Source organism: Cyclopterus lumpus, chromosome 3 (assembly GCF_009769545.1).
Source record: "Cyclopterus lumpus isolate fCycLum1 chromosome 3, fCycLum1.pri, whole genome shotgun sequence".
Lineage (NCBI taxonomy): Eukaryota > Metazoa > Chordata > Actinopteri > Perciformes > Cyclopteridae > Cyclopterus > Cyclopterus lumpus.
In genome coordinates, this window is record NC_046968.1 from 25,276,263 (window position 1) to 25,303,876 (window position 27,614).

The following is a 27,614-nucleotide window of genomic DNA, read 5'->3' on the forward strand; positions in this document are numbered from 1 at the left end:
AGATGCCGTTCACTGTTAAAAAAATAATTTATTGCAGCATGGAATATTTATTTTAAATACTGATAGTTTTCCATCAATAATACATGTTTTGCATCCACTTCAATCCAACAGTTTAAACACGACATCTGACACCTCTCAGGTTTATTTTCTCACATCTAAAGACGGTCTGACACAACCACCACGGTATGTTGACAATATGAAATATGTGTTCACACACAAACTGTCCTACACTGAACGGACGCGAGAAAATACTGAACATACAAAACCGAAGTTGCATCCAGTAAGTAGTTAGTGCTGCACAAATAATCTGAAACCTTTTACTTCTGTAATGTAGTTCATTAATTTATCCATTAAAGTCACCTCACGGATGATTCTGGTCAAAATATTAAAAAGAAAACTAGAGAAAAAAAAAATAGTAGATAATTGTGCAGTCACATCAGACTTAATGTTTTGCGCACACACAAAACTAAGACTCACATGTCATCCATCATATCTCACATTATGTTAAACATCATAAATCAAACGAGTCTCACCGAATGACGTCGCTAAAGAAGAACAGCATCTGACATATTGATAATGTCCTCATATTTGAACTGTCAGCAAACCTGTTAAAGGAGCTTCTTTTTTAAAAAGTTTAATACACTTTTAAAAGAGTTTAATTTTGAGGATGTTATGAATGAGTGACAGCGCACGTCGAGGCAACCTCCCCTGTGTAGTAACGCTCACTTATGGTCATAATCGGGAACATTTTTAACAGAAATCCAGTTTATTTTCCTTTTTTTTTTAGCTGAGGGAACAATCCAGGGAGATGATACGATTTAAGTGCTGGAAAATATACCGGTAGTACATCCTAATTTATCACATTTTTGGGCTTAGACAAAAACAAAAGTGTGTTGCTACACTCAATATTTGACATTTTCTGACACATGTAACGTTGCACAATTATCTATAAAAAGTGAATAAATTCAATAAAATGTATTTTGTATAGACCCAAATCACAAACGTGCCTCAGAGGGCCGGACTGGAATGAACGCCAGACTAAAAAAAATGTCAAACTACGTTGAGGGTGGACTTTGTTTCCCCCCTTCAACATCTACTGTGCGCCAAGTCAGCGTTTTGACATCCGGTGGCGGCGTGGATCCCGGTCGCTCTCAGATGGAGACGGGGCAGACGAGGATGCGATCCTCCAGCATCACGCTGAGCACGAGGAACACGAAGTACAGGAAGAACATGGTGAGGCCCAACCTTCGGCTCATGTTCCAGCGACAGGCGGCGATGGAGATGATGACGAAGAGGAGCATGAGGAAGAGCAGCACGATGGCGCAGAAGAGGCCGTTGGAGCTGACGGCCACCGGCTCGCCGTCGTGCAGCAGAGTGTATATGAGCCACGGGACGGGCAGACTGCAACCACGCAAAAACAACAACCGTTAGCCTTTTACTTTTTGTCATCTTTAGACGATTACATTTTTTATTAATTTAAATACTTGCCTTTTATTAAAACAAATCTTGGCATTCATAGATTCATTATGTATTATTAGCTGCTTAGAGCTTGGGTTATGAACAGGTCATAAACTTGAATATTGTTTGTTTTTTTTACAAGATTACATTTGAACGCGTCATGAAAGGAATTTACCTTCGCCCAATACTCGTTTTTTACTGAGAGGGGCTTGAATGCATCATAATGTAACTCAACTGCATGTTTCTTTTTTACTCGAAACATTGTACATGTTTCGAGTATTTTCTTTTTTACATTGTTGTATTGATACTTGTGCTTCGGGGGAGGATCTCAGAGCTTCTTCCGGCCGGTACTCACCCTACAGTGATGTCGAAGATATTACTGCCCACCGAGCTGGACACGGCCATGTCCCCCAGACCTTTACGGGCCACGATCACACTGGTGATGAGGTCGGGGATCGACGTCCCGGCAGCCAGGATGGTCAGGCCCATGATTTCCTCTGAGATACCGATAGTCTCCCCCACCTGTCAGACAAGAAGATTACACATAAATAATCCAGGAATCCTTTGGAGTTTGCCCCCCCCCCCAAAAAAAACAGTAGAGACTCCAGAAAGTCCTTTATTAAACCATAATTTGTACAGATTAAAACAAGTAAGAACCCGTTGGTATGTTTACCGACCTGATGAGCCCACCACACCATCATGTAGGAGAAGATGCCGATCCACATGATGGAGCCGATAAACGAACCCGCGAAATACCGTTTGGACTCCTGGAAAAAAAGAAGCTTGGTTCAGGGAAACGCATCTAAAAAGGTCCCCGAGCATCGAGCTCATCCACGTGAGATCATTGTAGGACTAAAGAGGTCAAAGAGTGCTTCTAAAATTACATTTATTCCTGTAATATAAATGATGAATTTATGAAAGAATTCCACCTGCTATAAAACATTTTTTCTCACCTTTCAAAAAAAAAAAAAATGAAATAATTTTTTGGTTATTTTTTGTATTGTACTCACCGGCTTGCGGACGTCCGGCAGCGTGAGCCACAGGGGGAACACGATGGGCAGCAGGAACAGGTAGGTGGCCTGCTTGCGTCTGGTTTCAGGCCACTCTAAAGACAACGGTTCAGTCTCCTCCTCCCCCTCTTCCTCTTCCTCCTGGTTTCCATCATCATCACCACTACTACTACCACCACTACTACTACCACCTCCACCACTCTCGACTGACTTGCCGCTTTCCTCGTCGCCGCTCTCGTCCCTGGAGCTGCCGCCCGAGCTCTTCGATCCCCCCGCTGCCGCCTGCAGGAGAAAGCCCACCGGCACTTTACATTTTATTAGCCCCCAAAACGCCAAAAAACGGCGAGAAATTGTCCCATTCACTTGAATGGGGTTTCGGAAGAGAAAACGCTAATCAACGCTAATCTTTGTGCCCCCACTGTGTCTCCATACGTTAAGGTAGAGACATTATTTAAAGTTTAAAACGTTAACAAAAGGATGGAGCTTATTTGCCCAATTGGAAACATTTTCATAGCTAGCACAGTTTAGACGGAATCTTTGTTCGGGTTTCGGAAGATTTCTGGGCTGTTTCAGAGTTTATAATGGGTGTGTGTGGGACGGAATGTTCAGATCTAGAGTGAGTCTCACAATTTTCACTCTTCACCCGTCATATCTAAACCCAAAAACACATTTAAGGACACGTAAACGTTCAGAGGCCTTGAACCTCTCCTAACGTCCACACTTTTGTGATCAGAGTTATGGTTTTCTGTGAAATTCCACATTTTGACTAATGAGCTAATCAGGGCAGCTTAACCAACACATGCCCTCTCACCATGGCAACCAGTGAGAGATATGGAAATGTAGGTGTGTCTGTGTCCACTAATACACACACAGGAAGGAAGCCTCCTTGACTGGCTTCCTTCCTGTGTGCACGTGTGGGTGGGTGTGTGCGCGCGTCAACGGACGATTGCACGTACACAAACGGCCCCGTGCATGTGCATTAACCGTCATGTGCACGCGCATGGGCTGCCACTGTAACTTTAAATGTAACTGTAAATGTAAATATAACTGTAACTTTAAAAGTAACTGTAACTTTAAATGTAAATTGAAATATAACTGTAACTTTAAATGTAACTGTAAATGTAACTTTAACTGTAACTTTAAATGTAAATTTAAATATAACTGTCACTTTAAAAGTAACTGTAAATGTAACTTTAACTGTAACTTTAAATGTAAATGTAAATGTAACTTTAACTGTAACTTTAAATGTAAATTTAAATATAACTGTCACTTTAAATGTAACTGTAACTTTAAATGTAACTGTAACTTAAAAAGTAACTTTAAATGTAACTAACTTTAAATGTAACTAACTTAAAATGTAACTTTAAATGTAACTGTAACTTTAAATGTAACTGTAACTTTAAATGTAACTAACTTTAAATGTAACTGTAAATGTAACTTTAAATGTAACTGCAACTTTAAATGCAACTAACTTTAAATGTAAATTTAAATGTAACTGTAACTTAAAATGTAACTAACTTTAAATGTAACTGTAACTTAAAAAGTAACTTTAAATGTAACTGTAACTTTAAATGTAACTGTAACTTTTAATGTAACTGTAACTTTTAATGTAACTGTAACTTAAAATGTAACTTTAAATGTAACTTTAAATGTAACTAACTTAAAAAGTAACTTTAAATGTAACTAACTTTTAATGTAACTGTAACTTAAAATGTAACTTTAAATGTAACTGTAACTTAAAATGTAACTTTAAATGTAACTAACTTTAAATGTAACTGTAAATGTAACTTTAAATGTAACTGCAACTTTAAATGCAACTAACTTTAAATGTAAATTTAAATGTAACTGTAACTTAAAATGTAAATGTAACTTAAAATGTAACTAACTTTAAATGTAACTAACTTTAAATGTAACTTAAAATGTAACTAACTTTAAATGTAACTTTAAATGTAACTGCAACTTTAAATGTAACTAACTTTAAATGTAACTTTACATGTAACTGTAACTTTAAATGTAACTAACTTTAGATGTAACTAACTTTAAATGTAACTAACTTAAAATGTAACTAACTTTAAATGTAAATAATAATAATTAATTAATTAATAATTAAATGTATATAAACACCTCTCGGTAGTAGCCACACCATCTAAATTTCTTGAGAAATGTTCTAGTTCTTTCTATTATCCAAATTCAACTCCCGGTTGTCCCAACTAACCTAAATAAACATGGAGCATGGCGCGAGGGTAGAGATTGTTCATCCAAAAGACACGACTTAGAAACTGAAGGATCAAAAACCATTTTTCTAAATCTCCATTTAAAAACAGATCTGTGTGAATAACAGTGTTAGTACCTTTGAGGCGTCGGGCTGGCCGGCCGTCTTCTCTTCCGTCTTTTGAGGCCGTGAGGTGGACGGCTCGGCGGCGCCGGCGGCGGCTGGCTCATTCGGCTTTGGCTCGTCATCTGGAGAAAGAGGAACAACACACACAGTTCAAACACAGATTATCATTATAACACATCAGCAGATATACGTCATATAAAAGAACTCCAATTAAGTTGTTCAGTCATCCTTTTTCTCTCACACACACACACACACTGATTGAGTCCGTCTCGTTGAGGACCCTCCAGACTCCCTGCAGCCACCCCTTTGCTCTGCACTTGAGACTCTGAGGACCTCATTACTCCGCACCGTGACGCACAAACACCGAACGAGAGTCTCCGCTGATTGGGGCCAACGACCTCCTTCGACCCCTAAAAACCTTCTCCGGTGACCGATAGGCGACCGACCTTCCAGCATACAAACTTCTAAATAAACGTAGAACTGAAAAGTCATTAAATCAAATATTTATTACAATAAACGGATGGTTTTAAAGCAGGTTACCATGGAAACTACCTGCATGCTAACAAGCGAATATTAGCCTTCGATTTACGCTGCTTCAGCTCAATTTAGATGAATCAAACATTAGATTTGAGCTGTTCATGCGTTAGGTTTTGCAAAGAAAATGGCCACAGTACAGAACAAACCATATCGAACACACAACTCACCTTCAGACTGGCGGTGACTGGACTGTAATTTGCCCGAAACCGGGACGACCAGAGTCTTAACTTGGTCCTTGTCTGCAATCGAGAGAATCATCGCTCATATAGTTCAAGAGTTCTTTCTTTAAATATTGGTCAAAGGGAAACTTCATCCACGAGCAGTGAACCACAAACACGCACACTCTGGCCATCATGCACACACACATTGTGTACTGTACACACGTACACGTGGGACAGTGGATATCTCCTCACACGCTTGACTTTTTATATATTTATAGACTTTGGGCCGCCGAATTAGCAACTGAATAAAAGTATCATGGTATTTACAAAAGTTTTTTTCTTTTTCAAAGACGCATTAATGAAAACGCAAGACTGTGCTCATGCTCACAGGTTATTATTACTACTGTTATTGTATAGTTTATATATTAGTTTTCTAAACGACAACACAAACAACAAAATGCAAACAAACACTCATGCAACGACCCAACTTAAACAAAAACTCATCAAATATAACAACATCCAAAACATAAAATAACCAGTTCCGAAACACTTCTGGGACAGAAGCAGAGCGGACTGAGCACCACAACAACAACAACAACCACAACCACAACAGACGGGGCACAAACAGGTCTCATCTTTCCTCTGTACTGACCCCTCATCTCTGACATCACCATTAAAGGATGTCTCTGATTGGCAGAGACACACATCAGACTAAAGTCTGAACATCTTCGGTCTCTTCCGGTTATGTGACACTTTAATCACACGCAACTATATTTATATAAATATATATATACACATTTATATATATAGATATAAATATGTATAAATGATATATAAATAAATATAAATGATATATATATAAATAATATATATATATATATATACACAAATAAATATATATATATATATATATATATACAAATAAATATATATATATACACATACACAAATACATATAAATATATATACACAATATATATATAAAGATATACACAAATAAATATATATAAATAAATATAAATATATATATAAATAAATGTATATAAATATATATATATATATATAAATAATTATATAAATAAAAATGATATAATCTGCCAAAATGTTTTACATTATACAATGTTATACAAGATGAATAGTTTCTTGTTATAACAATAACTGTTTTTTGTTATAACATAATAAGTTTGTACGTTGTAATAACGGGTAGGTTATAACAAACTTCTCATGTTACAACATGATACTGAGTGTGATGTGTTCACTGTTCTCTGCTCTCATCAATTACAACCACAACAAAACACACGACGAGGAAACGACGGCGAGGCGACAACACGCTGCCGCTCTTACCTCCTCTGGCTTTCCTCTGGCCGGGCGTTTTCACCGCGCCTTTAATGGCGGCCTCTAGGGATGGAAGACCCACAGCAACCATTTCAACTCCTTGGCCATCGGAGATTTTATTATTTTCTACGTGAGTGCACGCTGAGTCCACTCAAACTGATTGACGGCACAGGCGGGTGACACCTTTAACAGCTTTATAAAATATCTGCATGTGATGTCACTTTGTTTGACCAGTCATCTACAGCAGTGGTTCTCCAATGGGGGTACGTGTTCGAACAAAAAATAGTTTTTTTTAACTGTTCTTTTGTGATAAACACACGAGAGAAAACCTTTAAGATCGGACTAAGAAAAGGGATCCGCCCACATGTTTTCAGGCCTTCCGTACATGCTGCTGTTCTTTAAAAAGGGTAACTTTACACATTTTTAACCTGGACCCTATTTTCTAAGTGACTAATGATTAATATCTTTGAAATATGTGTTCTGCGAGAGCGCTGCAGACTGCAGCTGCTAAAGTGCTTGTTTTGGAGGCCTGTAATTTTGTTATGGAAATGGAAGGTGAAGAAAAACTTGTTATTTCTCAGTCGGGTCCTTTCCATATGTTCCATAATGCTGTTAGAAGCTTATAATAACAATCAGAGCCGGTCGGCTGCTAAAAAGAAGCAAGTGATTACATTGCAGCACGTTTATAGGCTGCAAATAAAATAAAATAAGTGAATTACATGAACAGAAAAACATAAGAAAATATAGGGTCCAGGTTTAAAAAAAATACCAAAAAGGACCCGTTAACAATGTAAAGTATTTTCGGAGATGCGTCTTTCCTTTAAATGGCACTTTTACTGAATTAAATAATCTGAATACTTCGACCACAGCGGTATTTATGTATTTAACCGCGGCTGCACGGATGTAAAGAGCTTGGTCTGGTAGCACGATGGCTCTTATCCAGCTTTTATTAGCCTGAATTGAAAAGCTGATTAAGGATCAGTGGCGGCCGAGTGCTGCGAGAGCGAGGGAACATCGGCACGGGGAGTTCCAGGACGGGCTGAAGGTCGCGGTGGTTCATCACTGACTTACAGGAAGGGACAGGACGGACCAGGACGGAGCTGAGTCGCTGCCTCCAAGAGCTGGAAGACTTAGGACTTTAATCTAGAGTTTCAGTCACTTTTGTAAGCAGATGCTCACAAGCTCCAGCTCCTCAGATGGCATATATGATATTAGTTAGCACACATTTTTATAAAGCAGAATTACTGATGATGATAAAAGACTCATCGGCTACACAACGTGTACTGGGATATTAGCAGGAATAACACTACAGTATCAAGTTGAGGCGTACAGAAAGACATCACATTTAAAAATCAATTTACCCATTGATTTTGATCAAATAATGTCCAAAATGCTGTCTAAAAAGTGAAGAGCTATATTTCTATGCAGCCATTTTTATTAACTTTTAAGGGCAAGTCATAATTTTTAGGGTGATTTATGACAAAATACTCATATTTGATGAACTGAGAAACTGTTCAGACACCGTATTTGGTTCTCTTGAATGTACATTTTCTTTTTGGTTTATTAGTTTGTTGTCTTTTGCACCACGAAGCCACTGCAGATTGATGAAAATCTATGAAAACCTTTTCTCTTGCACACCACACTCGAGAAAAGCTGCCTTCTTGAGCATAAGACTGACGACTTGAATAACCTTTAAGGATCAAATGGAAATTAAAAAAAGATAAGAGAAGTAGTTCATATAAGCTCCCTATAAGCTCCTCAACCACCAGGCTGCAAATGTGACCTCATTACCGCAGAGACCACGGCTGCTTCTGGTGGTTACCTTCTCCCAGAGGGTCCAGCGTGTGGATCATCAGCTGGAAGATGGTGCTCCTCAGCGAGGTGTTGTGGAGGGAGGCTTTGCTGCCGCCGCGCTGCAGGGTGGGGCGCACCTGCAGGCCCAAACCACACGGGATCAATAACTTCAAAAAGGCAGAATTGTATATTGTGTAGAATTTAGTTTAGACATCCAGCGGTGAGATTGCAACTATTTTAATGTCGTGTTTAACCCTCGGTGAATCATATTTTAAAATGTCAGTGTACTGCACGTTCATGCACACCCACGTGTATGGGCGTTTTCATCAGTGATTTCAGCATATTGCACACCTATTGGAGCATCTTTTGCACCACAGACCACTTATTTTGTCGTAATAATAATAATATTATAATATTATTGCATAATAATACTAGTTGTAGAGCTCCGGTGCTTTGTTTATGTTTGGTATCAGGTTCTGTAATAATTAGTGGGCCAGAACATAATTAAAAGTCTGTGTATGCGCTGAAAAACATATTTAATATTGTTATTATTATTTTTATTGGATATATTTGTCTGGAATGGAGACCGTCGTCGTGTTTGACCCCCGGCTGTGTGGAAGCAGGTGTTTTCCTCTTCGCATTGAGCCTCAGTCATGGAGCACAACAACAACAACATCTTGCATTCAGCCAGCGCTGAATTGCATATTCAAAAACTGCTTTCACAAGGTTCTCATTTTAATACGAGTTGTTTAACGTCGGCTTAATGAGCTCATCTGTGATTTCAATCGTGTAAAAACAGCTGCAGGCCAGAAATGAGAAACTGTCAGAAATCAGAGATATTGATTAAAGGATGTATTAGTTGCGTTAGTAAACCTAAAATGTAGTATTTAACTGTACAGAAGACATTTCGCAGCCTTGAAAACAACTTTTCCCTTTACATGAGAAATTAAATCATAACTGACTAATTCCTGACAGTCAAAATATCCATAGAAATTAAGAAGCAAATACATTAGGATTTCTAATACTGAGAGCAATTTAATAAATTACCAAAATGAAGAATGTCAATCCAACATAGTACATAATAAAAATAATAATACATTTAGCTTTCAATACCTTGAGTCTTGCTTTCTCATCGTGTAGCTCTGATGGCGGATTGTTGCATTGAGGGGAGCTCGGAGGTGGTTCAGGTTCTTGTTTGGATTTGTCTTTAGCTTTTGGTGTACCAGGAGGAGGTTCAGCGGCAGCAGGAGGTGCAGCAGGAGGAGGAGGAGGAGCTTCACTCTCCTGTAAATTCAGCGACAACTTAAATCAGTCAGCAGCACCTCAGTAATTCAGTTTAACTTTATTTTAAAAAGGTACTAAAATAGAAATTCAGAGCATTACTATAGCAGTAAATAACTATTTGCTTTATAAAGATATGTATATGGTGGAGTAATGTATATATGAAGAGAGAAAGGTGGATCATATGAAGCACATTCATAACCAATATGAAACCTGTAGACTGTCGAGGAACCTGCCTGTGGGGGAGGGGCTGATGGGCGGACATCTCCCCCCCACCACAGGTACAGAGTTCAGACCAGACAAACGGACTGAGTACTAATCCAATCACGACAGCATGTATGACTTTGCTGCCATCAGCAAAAAAGCACATTACAAACTAAGCCCTGAAGTTGATCCTGCTTTATGACGTCACCTTCAGGGCCCACGTGTCCAGACGCGCTTCTAACCCCTTCGCTATGACTGCTGATAGCGCGCTCACATGTTGCGTAACACATGGCGTGGCCTGTGTAATATTGTGGCATAAGAAGACTACATATAGTGCAAACAAAAAGGGGAGGGTGCCTGTTGGCTATTTATTTCTTTATATTCAAAACTGTGGCACACACAGTGTCGTATGCTCATCTAACCTCGGTTGACTTTTTAATCAGAGAGGCCTGCTGGAATAAATCCAGGAAGTCTCTTTACTGCAAAGACCTGATGATGAACATCTCCTGGTGAGCTCTGCTCAAATAATAGTATTTTATTTTTAAAGGACTTGAACACATCACCACAGCTGTCATCATCGTCAGTGGTGACAAATACAAATACTAAATACTAAAAACAGGAGGATGGACGTTGTGATCATGTTATTGATTACAGAAGATATGAGTTCCTTCTGGATAATAACGTCCATAAAAAGTAGTAAGGGAGTTACAACTGCCGACTAGAATGAGTCGTCGAGCCAAATAAAACCTGCTCCCAGTAAATTGGCAAATCGTTATGCGCATCACGTTGTTGCGATGGACGGAATATTGATTTGACGTTATTCTTTTCTTTATTATTAGGTTGTTATTCAAAAAACAGATAGCTGATCAAATACAATCTTTAAAATCACTCCTCCGTGCAAATTAATCTGTTCTTAAGTGACTCCTTTGTCCTTAATGCCCCGTGCCCTACATTCAACAGGTATCCTTCCGCGAACCGATTAAAGAGACACGACTGTAAAAAAATAAAACATATACTGGAATCCCTGGTAGAAGACATCTTCAGATTTCAGTCATTCTGACCCATTAATGTGCCGGCACGCGTCCGCGTCATCGCACGCCGACTGCAGACGTGCTTCAGGCCTAATTGAAGAGTGTGCCGGCGATACTTGGAAATGCTGAAACGCAGCTCTGCATGTTAATTACGGGGCTGAGAGTATTTATTTATTTATATATATATATATATATATAATATATAAATAATATATATTATAAATATAATATATATAATATATTATTTATATATATATACATATATATATAATATATTATTTATATATTATATATACATATATATAATATATTATGTATATGTATATATATAGAATATAATACATATAATATAGAATATAATATATTCATATACATATATATATAATATAATATATATTATTTATACAAATATATATTATATTATATATATATTATTTATATATAATATAAATATAAATTATATATATATAATATTTATATATATATATATGTGTGTATATATACACTCATATATATAAATAATATATATTATATATATAATATAATATATATTTATATTATATATATAAATAATATATATAATATATATTTATATTATATATATATAATATGAATATATTATATAAAAATTATATATATAAATAATATATATATTAATATTATATATTATATATATAATATAAATATATTCATATATATAAATATATTATTTATATATATATTATATATATATATAATATTTATATATATTATATATATGAATATATTTATATATAATACATATTATATATATATATATTTATACATATATATGAATATATTTATATTATATAAATAATATATATATAAAATACATAATATAATACATATATATATATTATTATTTTTATATTATTATTATTATTATTACAAAAAAACCACACATTATTCCTTTGTTTGTTGGTCCATTCGACATTCGTCTGGTGACGTTTCCATCACTTCATTACGGTCCGTGACACCTGGAGTCCTTTCTGTTCAGCATCATCAAAGGTTTTGACACAAACACAGAGCGTGGCCTGCTCAGACACACAACATCACTGTCCCTCTTTCATTGCATCCGAGCTCCAACTGTGAGGAGATGAAAGGGGGAGAAAATGTACCAGAAGGAGGAAATCAATCTGGTCACCACTGCTCTGCAGAGACATCTGTGTCGTCTGCATCTTTTTGTTATAATATCTGCTCGCTGTTATTTGTTTGTTTTGTTTTTTATGTTGCACAACGGCAAAATAGTTTTAAAATCGACACCTGTTTGCGTTCATTCAACACTTCAGATTGCAATGCAAAAAGCTCAAATGTACCTTTTGGCTTTTGGCTTTTGTATTGTATGTGATATTGATGGAAAGGGCAACAAACAAATATTTTGGTCTAGAAAAATGCTAGAAAAGGACAAGTTTACATATTCAAATTGCTGGTTTTATTCAACTAACCCTCAAAAAAAAAAAAAAAAAGATATTCAGTTTGTTATTAAAATATGACCCCGAAGAAGAGAGGATTCTTTTGGTATTTCAGTTTAAAAAAAAGACTTAAATAATAAATGTGTTGTTGATTGCCGTTCGTTGATTGCCGTTCGTTTCAGCTGATTGGCTAATCAAAGACTTTCAACTGAATGACACTACAGAGTCATTTCTGCTATCGACAACCGGCACATAACTGAAACTATAATTATATTGCCATTCTCTCCGGATTCTGTTCAGTGCATCATGAATTAAGATGCATTTGAGGTAACGGTTGTCATCAGTTATTTAGCGCTGCCAATGTTGAATGGAGAGCTGATTGCATGAGACAATCTGCATTTCATTATTAAAATAAGCTTTGATGGACAGACTGGCGTGATCACAGATTATATTGATGTGATTTAAGATACTCTTCCCCCCTCTGCACACTGACCTTCTCCAGCTCCTCCGCGGTCCACACCTTGACGATGCTCATGTGCCTGTGGATCAGGGTCTTGACCATGCGCTCGATCGGACTGTTGAACTTCATGAAGCTCACGTAGCTGATGTAGCCCAACAGCAGCGACAAGCTCTCCCACCACAGGATGGTGTTGTCCAGGAAGAAGACGATGAGCATGGCGAGGTCCAGGATGTAGAAGGTCACGTCTCGGAAGAGCGGCCACCAGGTCAGGTGCAGCATCTCCCGTGAGAAGATGGCGCACATGCCAATCACAAACAGGATGTTGAAGACGGCCGAGCCCACGATGGTGCCGATGCCCACGTTGCTGTGGGAGACGAAGACGCCGATCAGGGAGGTGAAGAGCTCCGGGGCGGATCCTCCGGCCGCCATGAAGGTGGCCCCGGCCACGTCGTCGGAGATCGCCAGCTTTTCGGTGATGGCCTCCAGCCCGGGAACAAAGAACTCGTCGCAGACTATGGCCAGGGCGACGAACATGTAGGTCATGCCTAAGAGGTGCAGGGTCACCCAGCCTTGCCGTCGCTGCTCCACCGTGAAGAGGTCCTCGGGGTAATCGCCCTTGCTGTGAGGGGTGTCGGTCGAGGTGGGTGGCGGTGGAGTCGGAGGTTTGAGAGGTTGAGGTTCTACGTACATACAATGTTCTATATCTGTCCTGTTGACGATTATCACCGGAGGTTCGGTGCTCTCGGGCGAGACAACCTCCTCCGTCTCATTGGATGCCACCACCTCTCGAATGCTGACTTCCACGACGTCGTCGAGAGTGCTGTCGGAGGCTCGCAGCTCCGACAGCCTGGCCTTCAGAGTCAGCGCGTAGACGAAACACAGCAGCACGCCCGAGAGAAGGAAGAGGACGCGGACGCGCTGGAGTCTCCTCCTCGGAGGCGAGCGGCCCTTCATTGCCCACGCGGTCTCGACTCCAAACGGGAAGCTATGCCGGATGCATCGCTATTCCTCGATGGCTCCATCTCCGTTGCGTGGCGATGAGGAGAAGACGCCGCCGACAGGGAGGGGGGACGCGGGCGTGCGTTTCATCTTTTCACAGCGGGCCACTTCAACCTGTTGGAAGGACTGTAAACGAATAATCACACGTCATCACGCACATGTGAACATTTGTACGGTCGTGGAATTTGCATAGCGGCAGAGGAAGATCCACTGAAGAGTAGTGTGTGTGTGTGATTGTGGGTGGGGGGGGGGGTGGGGGGGTCAGGGTGATGGGGGATGCAGACAGCCACCTGTTACTATGGCTAAATAAGCACACAAGCTTCTAACGAAACAGGAGAGCATTGAGGACGCAACACGGAAACAAATAAACCCCATGACTTGTCTCACAAATCAAGCAATTAAATCCGAAATAGCCTCTGATTAAATTAAGCCTGAGCGCGCGCGCACGCGCACACGGAGAAGACGCGACGCAATTCGCGCATGCAGAAATAGATCATTATGGAAACCTGAATTAACCATACAGCCCTCTGCGTGCACGAGGGTCTCCGTGTTAATAAAACCATCACATATGGGATGAGAACGGGCTGTGGAAGTAAATGACGCCAGCGCAGATAAATCCTTCAGTCACAAAAATAAAAATAAAACGCAAACAACAACAACAAAGACGTATACAATCGAGAACGCGGCGGTGCGGGGTCTCCTACCTGTAGCGCCGGCTGCTCGGTCCCCTCCAACTGTGCGTAACGCAGAGATGCTGACGCCGGCTTTTGGGGCGCTACAAGGGCGCACTGCATGTCGGGGCTGGGAGGAAGCTCAGCATAATGCTGCTAAGAGGATTAGGAGCGGAGCACCGAGCAACTCGCACCTTCCCTTTCACACACACACACACGACACCGTATCAATACGCCAACATTCAGAATGCTGCGGGTTTGAGGAGGAACCCTCGTTTGGGGGGGGGGGGGGGGGGGGGGGGGGGGGGGGGCAGTTATGTTGACTGTGGACAGGTGTAGCCTCTTTTTTTGGGGGGGTAGAGGAGAATTTATTGTATTTTTTGCACGTGGAAAATAAGATTTAACATTTTTTTTTTTTTTATAGCTGGAGTTATTTGCTTCAGTGATGATTTCCAGTGTTTTAAAACAAAAGTGTCCAAATCACACACATCGTTTGACAACATTTAGTGTGAAAACATTGTATGTGAAAAGCAACAGTGTGTAGGATGTAGTGTATGTGGAGAACTTGAATATAATAGTCATCACTATATTATTCTTCACACTTTAATGTGGCAGTTTGGTCACTTAGTTCAAGGTTAGTGAAGAGAGTTATGATGAGCTGTATGATGATATGATACCGCACATCATCTAAAAGATATTTTTCTTGCAGGACAATCAGAGCAGATTGGTCTTTTTCCTGTAGAGACGCAGCGTTTCAGACTGAAGTATATTCAGAAAAAGGGAAGGAAATAAAATAATGTGATAATTCTACTCAACACCAGAAGCTATTTCTTTTTCTAACTACAAATACTAACTAATGTTAAGCCATCATAATGGTAATCTATTTTAAATTGTGTCATAACAAACAAACAAACTGAGATGAGGATCAAATATTGTAAAGTAAAATCTATTGAAGCCTCCTGAAGGCCGGTTGGTTAAGATAACAAATAACTGCACCGCTTTGTTCCTGAGGAGCTTTTCATGTCATATCAGTCTCCTGCCACCATGTTTCTGCATCTAATAAAAAGGCAAAAGACCCCCCAAAAAATATTTGTATGAAAACAGTTTTAACATTTCACAACAGGAAATGAGAATAAATTAAAAATAAATACACCCCAACTCCAAAATAGGAACTCTGATTTATTTAGTCAGGAAACCCTAATTGTGACTTACAATCAAGTTTGAATGCGTGTTTAAAATGTTAATCAAGCTGCATGTCCATTACACATCATTCCCATACTTACTTAAAAATCTGAAACAAATAAATTCTTAAAATCAAAAACTTCAGTCAACACAAATAAATATAAAAACAAACAAAGGCTCAAAAAGGACAGTTTGGAATAGACAAAAAAATAAAAAATAAAAAAAGACATTATGTATAAGTTTTCAAGTGCGCTTCAAATGGAACAAACCATCAAATCAAAGATTATTCATAAAACTTATAACATTTACTGCTAAAATGTTCAAGTTACATCTTTCCATTTAGCCTCAAGAATTCCCTGTAATGTTAACAAGTTTTAAAGAAGCTGCTGCTCGTTGGAAACTACATTTAAAAAGAAATTACTGGATTTTATGATGTTGATACAGATATATCAATATTTGAGGGTAAAGAAATACAAAGTATCCCCTAAATTAGGTTTATTAAAGCCCAAGATATTCACTGAACAGAACGTTTTTAAAAATTAAAAACGTATTTGCATTTGTATTCGACCCCGAGAAGTGTTTGCATCCGGTAGCGAATGCATCTCGCCAACTCACTCGTCCTTTTCCTGTCTGCTGTAAACATACTGATGATCTCGTTGAATTTAACTTAATTCACAGTTAACGTCTAATCATTATGAGCCATGTAAATACATATACATCTTCTTCTCCAGTAATTTGCACGGTTTTGCTAATATTCACCATCCAAGTGTCAGTGTTATGAATAAAAACAACGTTTATCCAAATTAAAAACAGACTGAAGACATGCAAAAGGCACCTGAAATAATATCTGCGTCGATTCTAGATCCATTAAAAGTAGTTTAGTTAGTTTATCGGATTTTTCCAAGAAATTTACAAGGGGGTTGGCGGTTCAATCCCCGACCTAGTCGATGTGTCCTTGAGCAAGACACTGAACCCTGAAATGCTCCACGTAGCTGTGTCTACGGTGTATAAATGTAACATGTAAAGTGTCTTTGAGTACCTTAAAAAGCACTAGATAAATTAAATGGATTATTATTATTATTTAAGTTCACTTCACTTGAAAAAAATTAAAATAAAATTGAGATTGTTGCGTCACAAGCAGGAACAATGTTCAAACTCTCGTGGTGATTTTTTAAAAATACAGTACATTTTCTTCACAGGCTGTTTTTCAAGTGCATTAGCATGCAGCAAAGGTTCTCACTCCCAACTCACTTAAAGACGCTTTAGCATCATTTTTCCAACATGGAGGACAGTCCACCAGACGTCAACATGGAGGACATGAGGACAGTCCATCAGACGTCAACATGGAGGACAGTCCATCAGACGTCAACATGGAGGACAGTCCACCAGACGTCAACATGGAGGACATGAGGACAGTCCATCAGACGTCAACATGGAGGACATGAGGACAGTCCATCAGACGTCAACATGGAGGACAGTCCATCAGACGTCAACATGGAGGACAGTCCACCAGACGTCAATATGGAGGACATGAGGACAGTCCATCAGACGTCAACATGGAGGACAGTCCATCAGACGTCAACATGGAGGACAGTCCACCAGACGTCAACATGGAGGACATGAGGACAGTCCACCAGACGTCAACATGGAGGACATGAGGACAGTCCATCAGACGTCAACATGGAGGACATGAGGACAGTCCACCAGACGTCAACATGAGGACATGAGGACAGTCCACCAGACGTCAACATGGAGGACATGAGGACAGTCCACCAGACGTCAACATGGAGGACAGTCCATCAGACGTCAACATGGAGGACATGAGGACAGTCCACCAGACGTCAACATGAGGACAGTCCATCAGACGTCAACATGGAGGACATGAGGACAGTCCACCAGACGTCAACATGGAGGACATGAGGACAGTCCATCAGACGTCAACATGGAGGACAGTCCATCAGACGTCAACATGGAGGACATGAGGACAGTCCACCAGACGTCAACATGAGGACAGTCCATCAGACGTCAACATGGAGGACATGAGGACAGTCCACCAGACGTCAACATGGAGGACATGAGGACAGTCCATCAGACGTCAACATGGAGGACAGTCCACCAGACGTCAACATGGAGGACATGACAGTCCACCAGACGTCAACATGGAGGACAGTCCATCAGACGTCAACATGGAGGACAGTCCACCAGACGTCAACATGGAGGACATGAGGACAGTCCATCAGACGTCAACATGGAGGACATGAGGACAGTCCATCAGACGTCAACATGGAGGACATGAGGACAGTCCACCAGACGTCAACATGGAGGACATGAGGACAGTCCACCAGACGTCAACATGGAGGACAGTCCATCAGACGTCAACATGGAGGACATGAGGACAGTCCACCAGACGTCAACATGAGGACAGTCCATCAGACGTCAACATGGAGGACATGAGGACAGTCCACCAGACGTCAACATGGAGGACATGAGGACAGTCCATCAGACGTCAACATGGAGGACAGTCCATCAGACGTCAACATGGAGGACATGAGGACAGTCCACCAGACGTCAACATGAGGACAGTCCATCAGACGTCAACATGGAGGACATGAGGACAGTCCACCAGACGTCAACATGGAGGACATGAGGACAGTCCATCAGACGTCAACATGGAGGACAGTCCACCAGACGTCAACATGGAGGACATGACAGTCCACCAGACGTCAACATGGAGGACAGTCCATCAGACGTCAACATGGAGGACAGTCCACCAGACGTCAACATGGAGGACATGAGGACAGTCCATCAGACGTCAACATGGAGGACATGAGGACAGTCCATCAGACGTCAACATGGAGGACATGAGGACAGTCCACCAGACGTCAACATGGAGGACATGAGGACAGTCCACCAGACGTCAACATGGAGGACATGAGGACAGTCCACCAGACGTCAACATGGAGGACATGAGGACAGTCCATCAGACGTCAACATGGAGGACATGAGGACAGACCATCAGACGTCAACATGGAGGACATGAGGACAGTCCATCAGACGTCAACATGGAGGACAGTCCATCAGACGTCAATATGGAGGACATGAGGACAGACCATCAGACGTCAACATGGAGGACATGAGGACAGACCATCAGACGTCAACATGGAGGACATGAGGACAGACCATCAGACGTCAACATGGAGGACATGAGGACAGACCATCAGACGTCAACATGGAGGACATGAGGACAGACCATCAGACGTCAACATGGAGGACAGTCCATCAGACGTCAACATGGAGGACATGAGGACAGACCATCAGACGTCAACATGGAGGACAGTCCATCAGACGTCAACATGGAGGACATGAGGACAGTCCACCAGACGTCAACATGGAGGACATGAGGACAGTCCATCAGACGTCAACATGGAGGACATGAGGACAGTCCACCAGACGTCAACATGGAGGACATGAGGACAGTCCATCAGACGTCAACATGGAGGACATGAGGACAGTCCACCAGACGTCAACATGGAGGACATGAGGACAGTCCACCAGACGTCAACATGGAGGACAGTCCATCAGACGTCAACATGGAGGACAGTCCATCAGACGTCAACATGGAGGACATGAGGACAGTCCATCAGACGTCAATATGGAGGACATGAGGACAGTCCATCAGACGTCAACATGGAGGACATGAGGACAGACCATCAGACGTCAACATGGAGGACAGTCCACCAGACGTCAACATGAGGACAGTCCATCAGACGTCAACATGGAGGACATGAGGACAGTCCATCAGACGTCAACATGGAGGACATGAGGACAGTCCACCAGACGTCAACATGGAGGACATGAGGACAGTCCACCAGACGTCAACATGGAAGACATGTTGAGGACAGTCCACCAGACGTCAACATGTTGAGGAAAAGAAGGAAAAGAACCGGGGTTTGGGTTCAAATAAGTTTGTTTGTTGCTTAAATTACGTTAAGTAAATTATGTCACGCAAGTTAAAAGAAGTCAACACGTGGATCACAAACACAAACAGCGGTCTCCTGGGTTAAAGTCCTGGGTTAGTCTGACTCATCCATCCACCCCGATCTCCTCCCGATGTGGACTTTCTTGGTCGCTTGTCATTTTCTACTCCGGCCACTAACAGGTCGGGTCGTATTTGAGGAGTTGTGAGAGAGAACAGGTTTAAAAAAAAAAAGAGAAAAGAACGGAGGTTAAAATTGACTGAATAATCTACGATTTATAATGAATTGGCTAGAAGACCAATAAACCCAAAATATTTCAAAGAGACGTTTTGAGAGTAAAAATGTTACTTTCAAACAAACAAGGACCGACACTTTGAAGTAATGTGAACAATCTAAATAAAGCAGAAATGGCAGAAATCGTTTCCTTAGAAAACGTAATCTACGACTCTAAAACAAATTACTGAAGTGAGCACTCTTGCGTTTCCCGGAAGTAAATCAACAGAAGAGAAAAAAGAATTATATAAATATAATTATATAATATCAAAAAGTTGATAAATATGAACATTGATAATAGAATAAACGTGGTGAGAGTAAAGCACTGGATCAACCGGCAGTGTTTCCAAGCGACCTCGGTTCACCAGCTAGTGCAGTAGGATTTACAGGATTGGGACTGGAGGAGGTCAACAGTTCACCCAGTGGAGGAATGAGGGGACCAGTACTCCCAACAGCAGGCCAGTGTGTGTGTGTGTGTGTGTAGGAAGATAAAGGAAAGGCAATTAAAAAAGGAAAAAAGAACCAGCAGCTTAATCTCGAAGGGGACGGGCACGTCAGAAACAAACTGACGGTTTACTGGACTTTGTGTTTCCTCGAGCGGTATCGTCTCCTCCTCTGCTTGTACAGGTGGCGGAAATTGACGAAAAGCCCTGCGGAGGAGAAGAAACGGTCTCCGTCAGTGTTACGTTGATGGGCCACGTGTCGTTCTTCTGTCACAGAAGACTGACACACATAAAGCCCCGTTTGCACGGCACAAAATCCATTTAAAAATCTCTCTCTCTCGCTTGCATTCCCTTGTTAGAATGAATTCACAATAAAATTATAACACTGATTTTCTGTTTGTCCTTTTCCTAAACCAGCTGTCTTCTATTTAATTAATTGCACCGTGACAATCAATGCGCAAACAATACTAATCCATCACATTGAACATCTTTATCTTTCAAATGAGTGTGCACTAAAACAAGATTAGATTAAATCCCTGTGCAGCCTATCCCTGAAATATTCAGTAACATTTCCAAACATATATTTTGATAACTGGCTTCTACCGAAATTTCGTCATTATTCTTTGTGATTTTTACGCCTAAAACAAAAGGGATGTGTCAAAGGAGGTCTCACCCAGGAACATGAGGACCAGGTAGAGCTGCAGAGTGTAGGAGAAGCTTAAAGAGTGTCCCAGGAGCGCAGGGAGGGGGAGGCTGAACAGACGCGTCTCATCAAAGATGGGCAGGGACTGAATCACGGCCACAGCTGGAAACACGACACAACGACACTGTCAACAACAACAACTAACATGCGTCACACGATCACTTTTGGGCGAGGATGCGATTTGTTTTTCCTTTCTTTCGAATCTCAGAAGTTCAATTCTAAATTGTGTAGCCAAAATACAGACACCCAGACCCTTAAGGATACAAATTACAACTGCTACATAAGATTTGTTTACCTTTTAAATGCCAGTTTGTTTAGATCATAAAAAAAAACACAAAATCTGAATTTCTTTCTGTATATATGCTCAGGGCAATTTTTCAATACACAGTCTGGAATATAGTAATAATTACCAACAACACTTTTGATTTTGATGCTTTTTTTTGGGTGCAGGAAACCAAGAAAATATCATGTATTTGCCAAAAATGGCTCAATCTGGTGAAAAATAGTAAAAACTACAATTTCAAAGCCAGGACTCTAAATCGAAAGCCTGATATAATATAATGTATAATGTCATAATGATACAAAAAAAAAAAAAATGCATAAAAATTGAAAATGAATATTTAGTAGTTATGGCTTAAAATGGCTTCAACTGTAACGTTGAAAATAACATTAATACACTCATTTATGGTAGTTTTTGACACAGACCTATTTTGTCACCAGAGCTTTTTAAAGTGAGGCACACGGATTAAACAAGTCTTCTTACCTTCAGCCACGACTCCCAGCGGGTAGAGGGGGATCCAGAGGCTGTACCTCAGCCACGTTAACAGCTTCCACTCAGTGCTGATGCAGGCCAGCATGTAGAACGGGTACCTGAAGTAGAGAAGCGAGAGCCGATGTCACAGCAGGCAACAACACAACCCAGAGGGGGAAGAGGGGGAAGGAGATGCGAGCGCACCTGAAGATCTCGATGGTACTCCACAGGTAGAACACGAAGAACACCACCGGTTTGTTCTGCATGTCTTCCAGACTGCCAAAGACGACAAACAGAATGACGTTCCTCCCGGCCACCTGCAACGATACAATGTACAATAACGAGAGATCGCAGATTAAATGATGTCAAATCTTAAATGCTACATTAAAATGCCACAAATGTGACGTTTCAGACAATATGGTTCTTCCAACTTTGCGGGACGTAAATAAAACATTAATATTTTTTTCCACTTTCACAGTGTTACATTTTTTAACCAACAGTACTGACCATAACTAACAAATATTCATTTTTCTGAATACTACATGCTAGGGGATGATTTTTATAGTTTGGGATATGTCAATAATAAGCAATTTAAAAAATTGTAGCAATTACAAATTCCACTGTTTATTTATAGTACATTTTTATAAATGGGAAAAAACAACACAGAATTTTCCAAAGGGGTGTAATGCCAAGGACAGGGTTCATACACATGTTGACCAATTGATTTCCATGACTTTAAACCAAATGTCCATGACCAAACATTGTGAAATCTCAGTGTATACATGAAAAAGTGAGAAAATGTTGCGCGGCGAGTATGAGAGCGTATGCCTGCTTATATTTTGAGCATCTTTCTTTTAAAAGCATATTAATTATTTCAAAACTCAGTGTAAATGAACATATGAAATTTTTTTTCCATTTGACTTTTCCAGGCCTGGAAATAACCGTATTAAAATTCCATGACTTTTCCAGGTTGACCGTGAGAACTGCCCTGTATTACCTGTAACATAGCAGGAAAAAAGCCGGTCTTAACCAGACCCAACAAGGGGTTGATGACCTCGAGCACGGCCATCATCTGACAGAAATACATCATGTCGGCCGTGGTGTGGAAGGTATCATAGAACGAATCTGTGGAGGGCCAGAGACACAAACAAGACATAAATGAACAGCGTGAGCGTAAGCCACTATCCATAATCCTCATCATTTACAAAACAAATCCCTTCTGTGAGCCGTGTTCCCGTTTCAATTCAAATGAGCTCATCTGTGAATAGCTCCTCACAAACAAAACACACACACACACACACACACACACACCTCTCTCTCTGGGGTCTCTGGACCTCCTGTTCTTTTTATTTTACTGAACAGCGGTGCCAATTAGCTTCGTCTGTTTTTGTATTCCATAAAACACACTCACAGAGATTGCTAATTATTTTTTATAATGAATTATGTTGTCCATAAAATTCAAAAGCCATTAGGGACTAAAACCGTTTGTTTTGTCCCTGTTAATAATCTATATTTAGTCCGTCCCTCTACAGTCTGCAGATTCTGCTCTTACTCAACTATTTCACAGACAGCCGTGTGATGGACTGAAAAAAACCCGACAAGAACAACTGACATTAAGATGACTAAAAATAAACCGATAGCAGGTTTCATGTCTCTGCAAGCAGCCGTTTATGGCATAATGAATGGACCGGAAAGTAGTATCTGCCTTAAAAAGGTGGAGAATCGGTCCTAGAATGCAGTTACATGTAACTGTTGGCAGTAGTGTTATGTATACATGATTAGAGAGACTAAAAACACACAAATGGCCCTTAAAAGAAAGCTGGTGTACTGAGGGGTCTCCTACAGCAGGATTTGTCATCTCTTCATTTTAATACAATAATAATAATAAGAATTGACGCAACACGATAACAAGATCATTACTGGCCGATACTGCTCAGTGATCGGTGATGGGCCACATTGAACCCATTGAAAAACATGCATTTAATGTCTTCTCTAACAGACTCTTGACCTCACAGGTTATAACCTCACTCATGACACTTTGGTTTCGGCGGTCGAAGAACTGTCGGCAAACAAACCTTGACCCAGAATGAAGAGTCGAACCGTCATGTTGACAAAGATCCAGGAAAAGCCCAAGAACTGCACCAGGTTGTACATGAACAAGTATCCTTTCTTCAGCCCAAGGTAGGCTGAGGAAAACAGAATGAAGAGAACTCAAATTAACTGGTTTACGGTGATAAAACACGTCAACTCAATAATGACATTTCTACGGGTGTTTTATTAAGAGCTCAGTGCGACTCACGGTCTTTACGGACTCTTGACTCCACACTGATCTTGTTTATCTTCTCCTCCTGAAAGAAAATCACACCATGAGCATCTCACTCTGATCAACATGTTTGTTTTACGTTTACTGGCACCTTACTTGTGTGTGTGTGTGTGTGTATGTGTATGTGTATGTGTATGTGTATGTGTATGTGTATGTGTATGTGTATATATATATATATATATATATATATATATATATATATATACACATTATGTGTCATGATGATACTGGCTAAAGTGTATATATATATATTTTTTTTTTTTTAAAGAATCAATACAGCCCTAACTATTTAATATTAAATTAATAAGGATGCAAAAAAAGAAGAAAAGGTGGTTGAAATCATCCATGCAAAAAGTAGCATTGCTAAGCCGAACCATTCAGAAAGATATACGGAGGGGATTAGATGTTGAAATTACTCCCCGACTCTAATTAATGTTGCTTTTCTCACCTTTATTTTTACTCAAAATGTATTTAAATTGTATCAATTATGAAAACTTACACAGAATTCCCAGCTGGAGTTGGCTAAGTCGACTCATGTGTAGAAAGGGGTTCATATTAACATCCCAGTGAGGTAGAGAACAGTCAGGCAGCTTATTTGAATTTACACCTTCCCCGTGTTAAGCTTTGCCAGACCATAATGAGCGATGTAAATTTTTATGTGGTTTGGCTTTGCAAGTCTAAGCACGGAGAGCTGAGCTCGGGCTAAAAAAAGATTTACTTTGGCCCCTGTTTTTGTTGGCTGCACCAACAGAACTGAGACTTAAAATTAATTCCTAAAAATGTTCTGCACCAACAAAACACCACATTAAATAGTAATTTCCCTTCACAACACACTAATGCCATGTTTGCATCAGCAGCCAGAAGCCCTTTCCATGGTAGCTCACATGTTACTCTCTCCTCAAAGTGGAGACTCATTCTTATTTGTTTGCTTTTCCAACTTCTCACCTTAGCTTGAAGCTCCATCTCTGCGTCGGACTCGTCCAGCCAGCGGTCGAAGTCCGGGGCCAGAAACAGAGGCTTCTTCCCCTGCAGTGTCAGCCGGTCCCACCAGCGGTCCTCCTGCTTCTTGATCTTGATGTCCACCTGACGCTGGGTGGACTTGTGTTTGATCTGAAAAAAACAGTGTTGGATCATTTATAGGAGTTTTCTTAACCGAGACACACAGAAGGCAATGACGTAATGAGAGTAGCTGTTCACCAGTCGGTTCACGTGTATCCGGGGAGAAAACAAGAAGACTGCCACTCCCACTTTAAGTACATTTTATGGATGATCAATAACCTTGGATGGTTAAAAGAGGCAGTTAACTGTGTGACAAATTATTGAAAACTCTGCAGCTTTGCATCGGAATAGATTAATTCATAATAAATAGGAAATTCTAGACTGTGATGTACCAGCCAATCAAGCCTTTCTCCAGCAAGAAGGCTTCTTTTTTTAAATTTATTTTTATAGTTCACCTCAACTTTACAGCAGTTATTTCAATCAGCGGCATGACCCATTATCACGTAGGCGTTCATGTACAGTATTACAGTTGTGATAAACTGGATTTTTTTTCTTCAGCATAATATATTTGACTGGTTATTAGTCAAATATGGATAAAAGATCAATACCTCAGGTCTAACAGGTTCCAAGAACTCCAAACTGAACTTGTATTCATTATCTCCTTTAGCTCCATGGCCCTGTGCTGTGGAAGAAGATGAACATTTTCATATTAGAACAGCATTAGGCTTTACAATGTGTATCATACAGAAATTGCCATCATAACAGACGTCATAAATAATGATAACGCCTGTGGACTATTTTACAATTCTTCTTATTAGCATCTTTTTCCTATTTACATGCACCAATAAAAATGCCAACCTCTGAACTGAAGCGTGTTGTTTTCTTGCAAGCTGATGTCGAGATTCTGAAAAACACCAAAATCAGCCGTCACAACCAACCGGACACCCACACAATGAAAATTAAAACAAGACTGGTTAATATTCCATTATATTTTTATATTATAAAATTATAACAAGCCATGCATGAGTCTCTCAATACGTATAGGACGGTGTCTGCTGCACACAACCCCTAGCACATTGTTTTCCTGCTGTAGACATAAACCTCTAAAAACAGGTCACAAATACAATGGTTTCATTCATTAATCAAGCTGACTGGTTATCTAAAACAGATGCAGATGTACATCTTGTGAATGTATAAAGCAGCAGGACGGCGTATGTAGGTTTTTGGACAATTATGGAGCTGCAGGGCACAGAAGAATAAAATCAGGCTTTGGCTACATCAATTAATTGTTGGTTTTGGTTTGGAAAAATGTAGAATATTACTAGACTTAGCCCTTAAAAAAACAAGTACAAAGCGCATTAGATAGTTCTGTAATATATCTTACACTCATGAAGGTGTTGCTTAAACTTTACAGGCGTTTTTTTAGAGACTTTATACTTGCATTATACTGACAGGTGTCTTATATTTAGTCTTTCCTCATTGACAAATGGACCCAGATATGTAAAACACGGCGTGTGTTCCTGTCAGCCTGTTTCGGGGTATCATTAAGCCATTGTGCTGGGAGGCTGAACAGGATCCAGAACCACCATTAAAAGTCATGCATCTTTTATAAAAGGACATTTGTCGGACAGATGCAGGGCGAGGATGGGAGGAGGAGCAGGAGGAGCACCTTTATTCCATGTTAGAAATGCAAACAAACTAATACAAATAAAGGTCATGCAAATCATCGTCAAATATCGCCATGTTAAAAGCATAACGACACCTGGAATCGTTAACGTGAGTTAGGCTCGACAACGGTTAGTTTCAGCTCACACTTCGCGACAGCGGAGAAGATTTACGTTAGGGCTACTGGTTAAATATGCTAGTTAAGCTAGCTAGCTGAGCGTCACACGCAGCAGCATTTACGTCGGCTGTACAATAAAGTTGAGGTGCATTTAAACGCGTTACTTGAGCAGCAGACGACAGGTCCGTGTGGGTTAAAGCTGAAGGATGGAGGACTCGTCTTACCTTCGCGTCGCTCAGGTCCACCCGGAGATAAATCTCTCCGTGCCGCTGAGCCCAGTAGACATGAGGCGTGAGGATCTGCATTGTAAACGTTGTGTCTTCTGAGAGCTACATGCCATAAACACGAGGGGAATGTTAAACTGATGAACTGAACGCCTTCTCTGACAGTCTAGTCTGCCAACCACCACCAAAACTCACGCACACAACAGTGGGGGATGTAACACCAGCTGATGGATGGAGCTCGCTT

The 27,614-nt window shown here is 40.2% G+C and overlaps 2 protein-coding genes across 2 annotated transcripts; both read right to left on the reverse strand.

Annotated features, from left to right (window-relative positions):
* Positions 1–8: 8 nt before the first annotated feature.
* LOC117725411 (sodium/potassium/calcium exchanger 1-like) lies at positions 9–13,996 on the reverse strand. Its single transcript, XM_034525563.1, has 8 exons — positions 13,076–13,996; positions 9,747–9,917; positions 8,662–8,770; positions 4,819–4,928; positions 2,469–2,750; positions 2,136–2,225; positions 1,814–1,980; positions 9–1,401 (listed from the first exon to the last, which is right to left on the reverse strand). Exons 1-8 carry the CDS (start codon positions 13,994–13,996, stop codon positions 1,152–1,154), a joined length of 2,100 nt encoding a protein of 699 aa, XP_034381454.1. The 3' UTR covers positions 9–1,151.
* A 5,684-nt stretch (positions 13,997–19,680) lies between these two features.
* LOC117751210 (very-long-chain (3R)-3-hydroxyacyl-CoA dehydratase-like) lies at positions 19,681–27,604 on the reverse strand. The gene is made up of 11 exons (XM_034562892.1): positions 27,371–27,604; positions 26,222–26,267; positions 25,972–26,045; positions 25,310–25,474; positions 24,341–24,389; positions 24,117–24,227; positions 23,039–23,166; positions 22,246–22,358; positions 22,054–22,160; positions 21,261–21,392; positions 19,681–20,794 (listed from the first exon to the last, which is right to left on the reverse strand). Exons 1-11 carry the CDS (start codon positions 27,449–27,451, stop codon positions 20,718–20,720), a joined length of 1,083 nt encoding a protein of 360 aa, XP_034418783.1. The 5' UTR covers positions 27,452–27,604; the 3' UTR covers positions 19,681–20,717.
* Between the last annotated feature and the right edge of the window lie 10 nt (positions 27,605–27,614).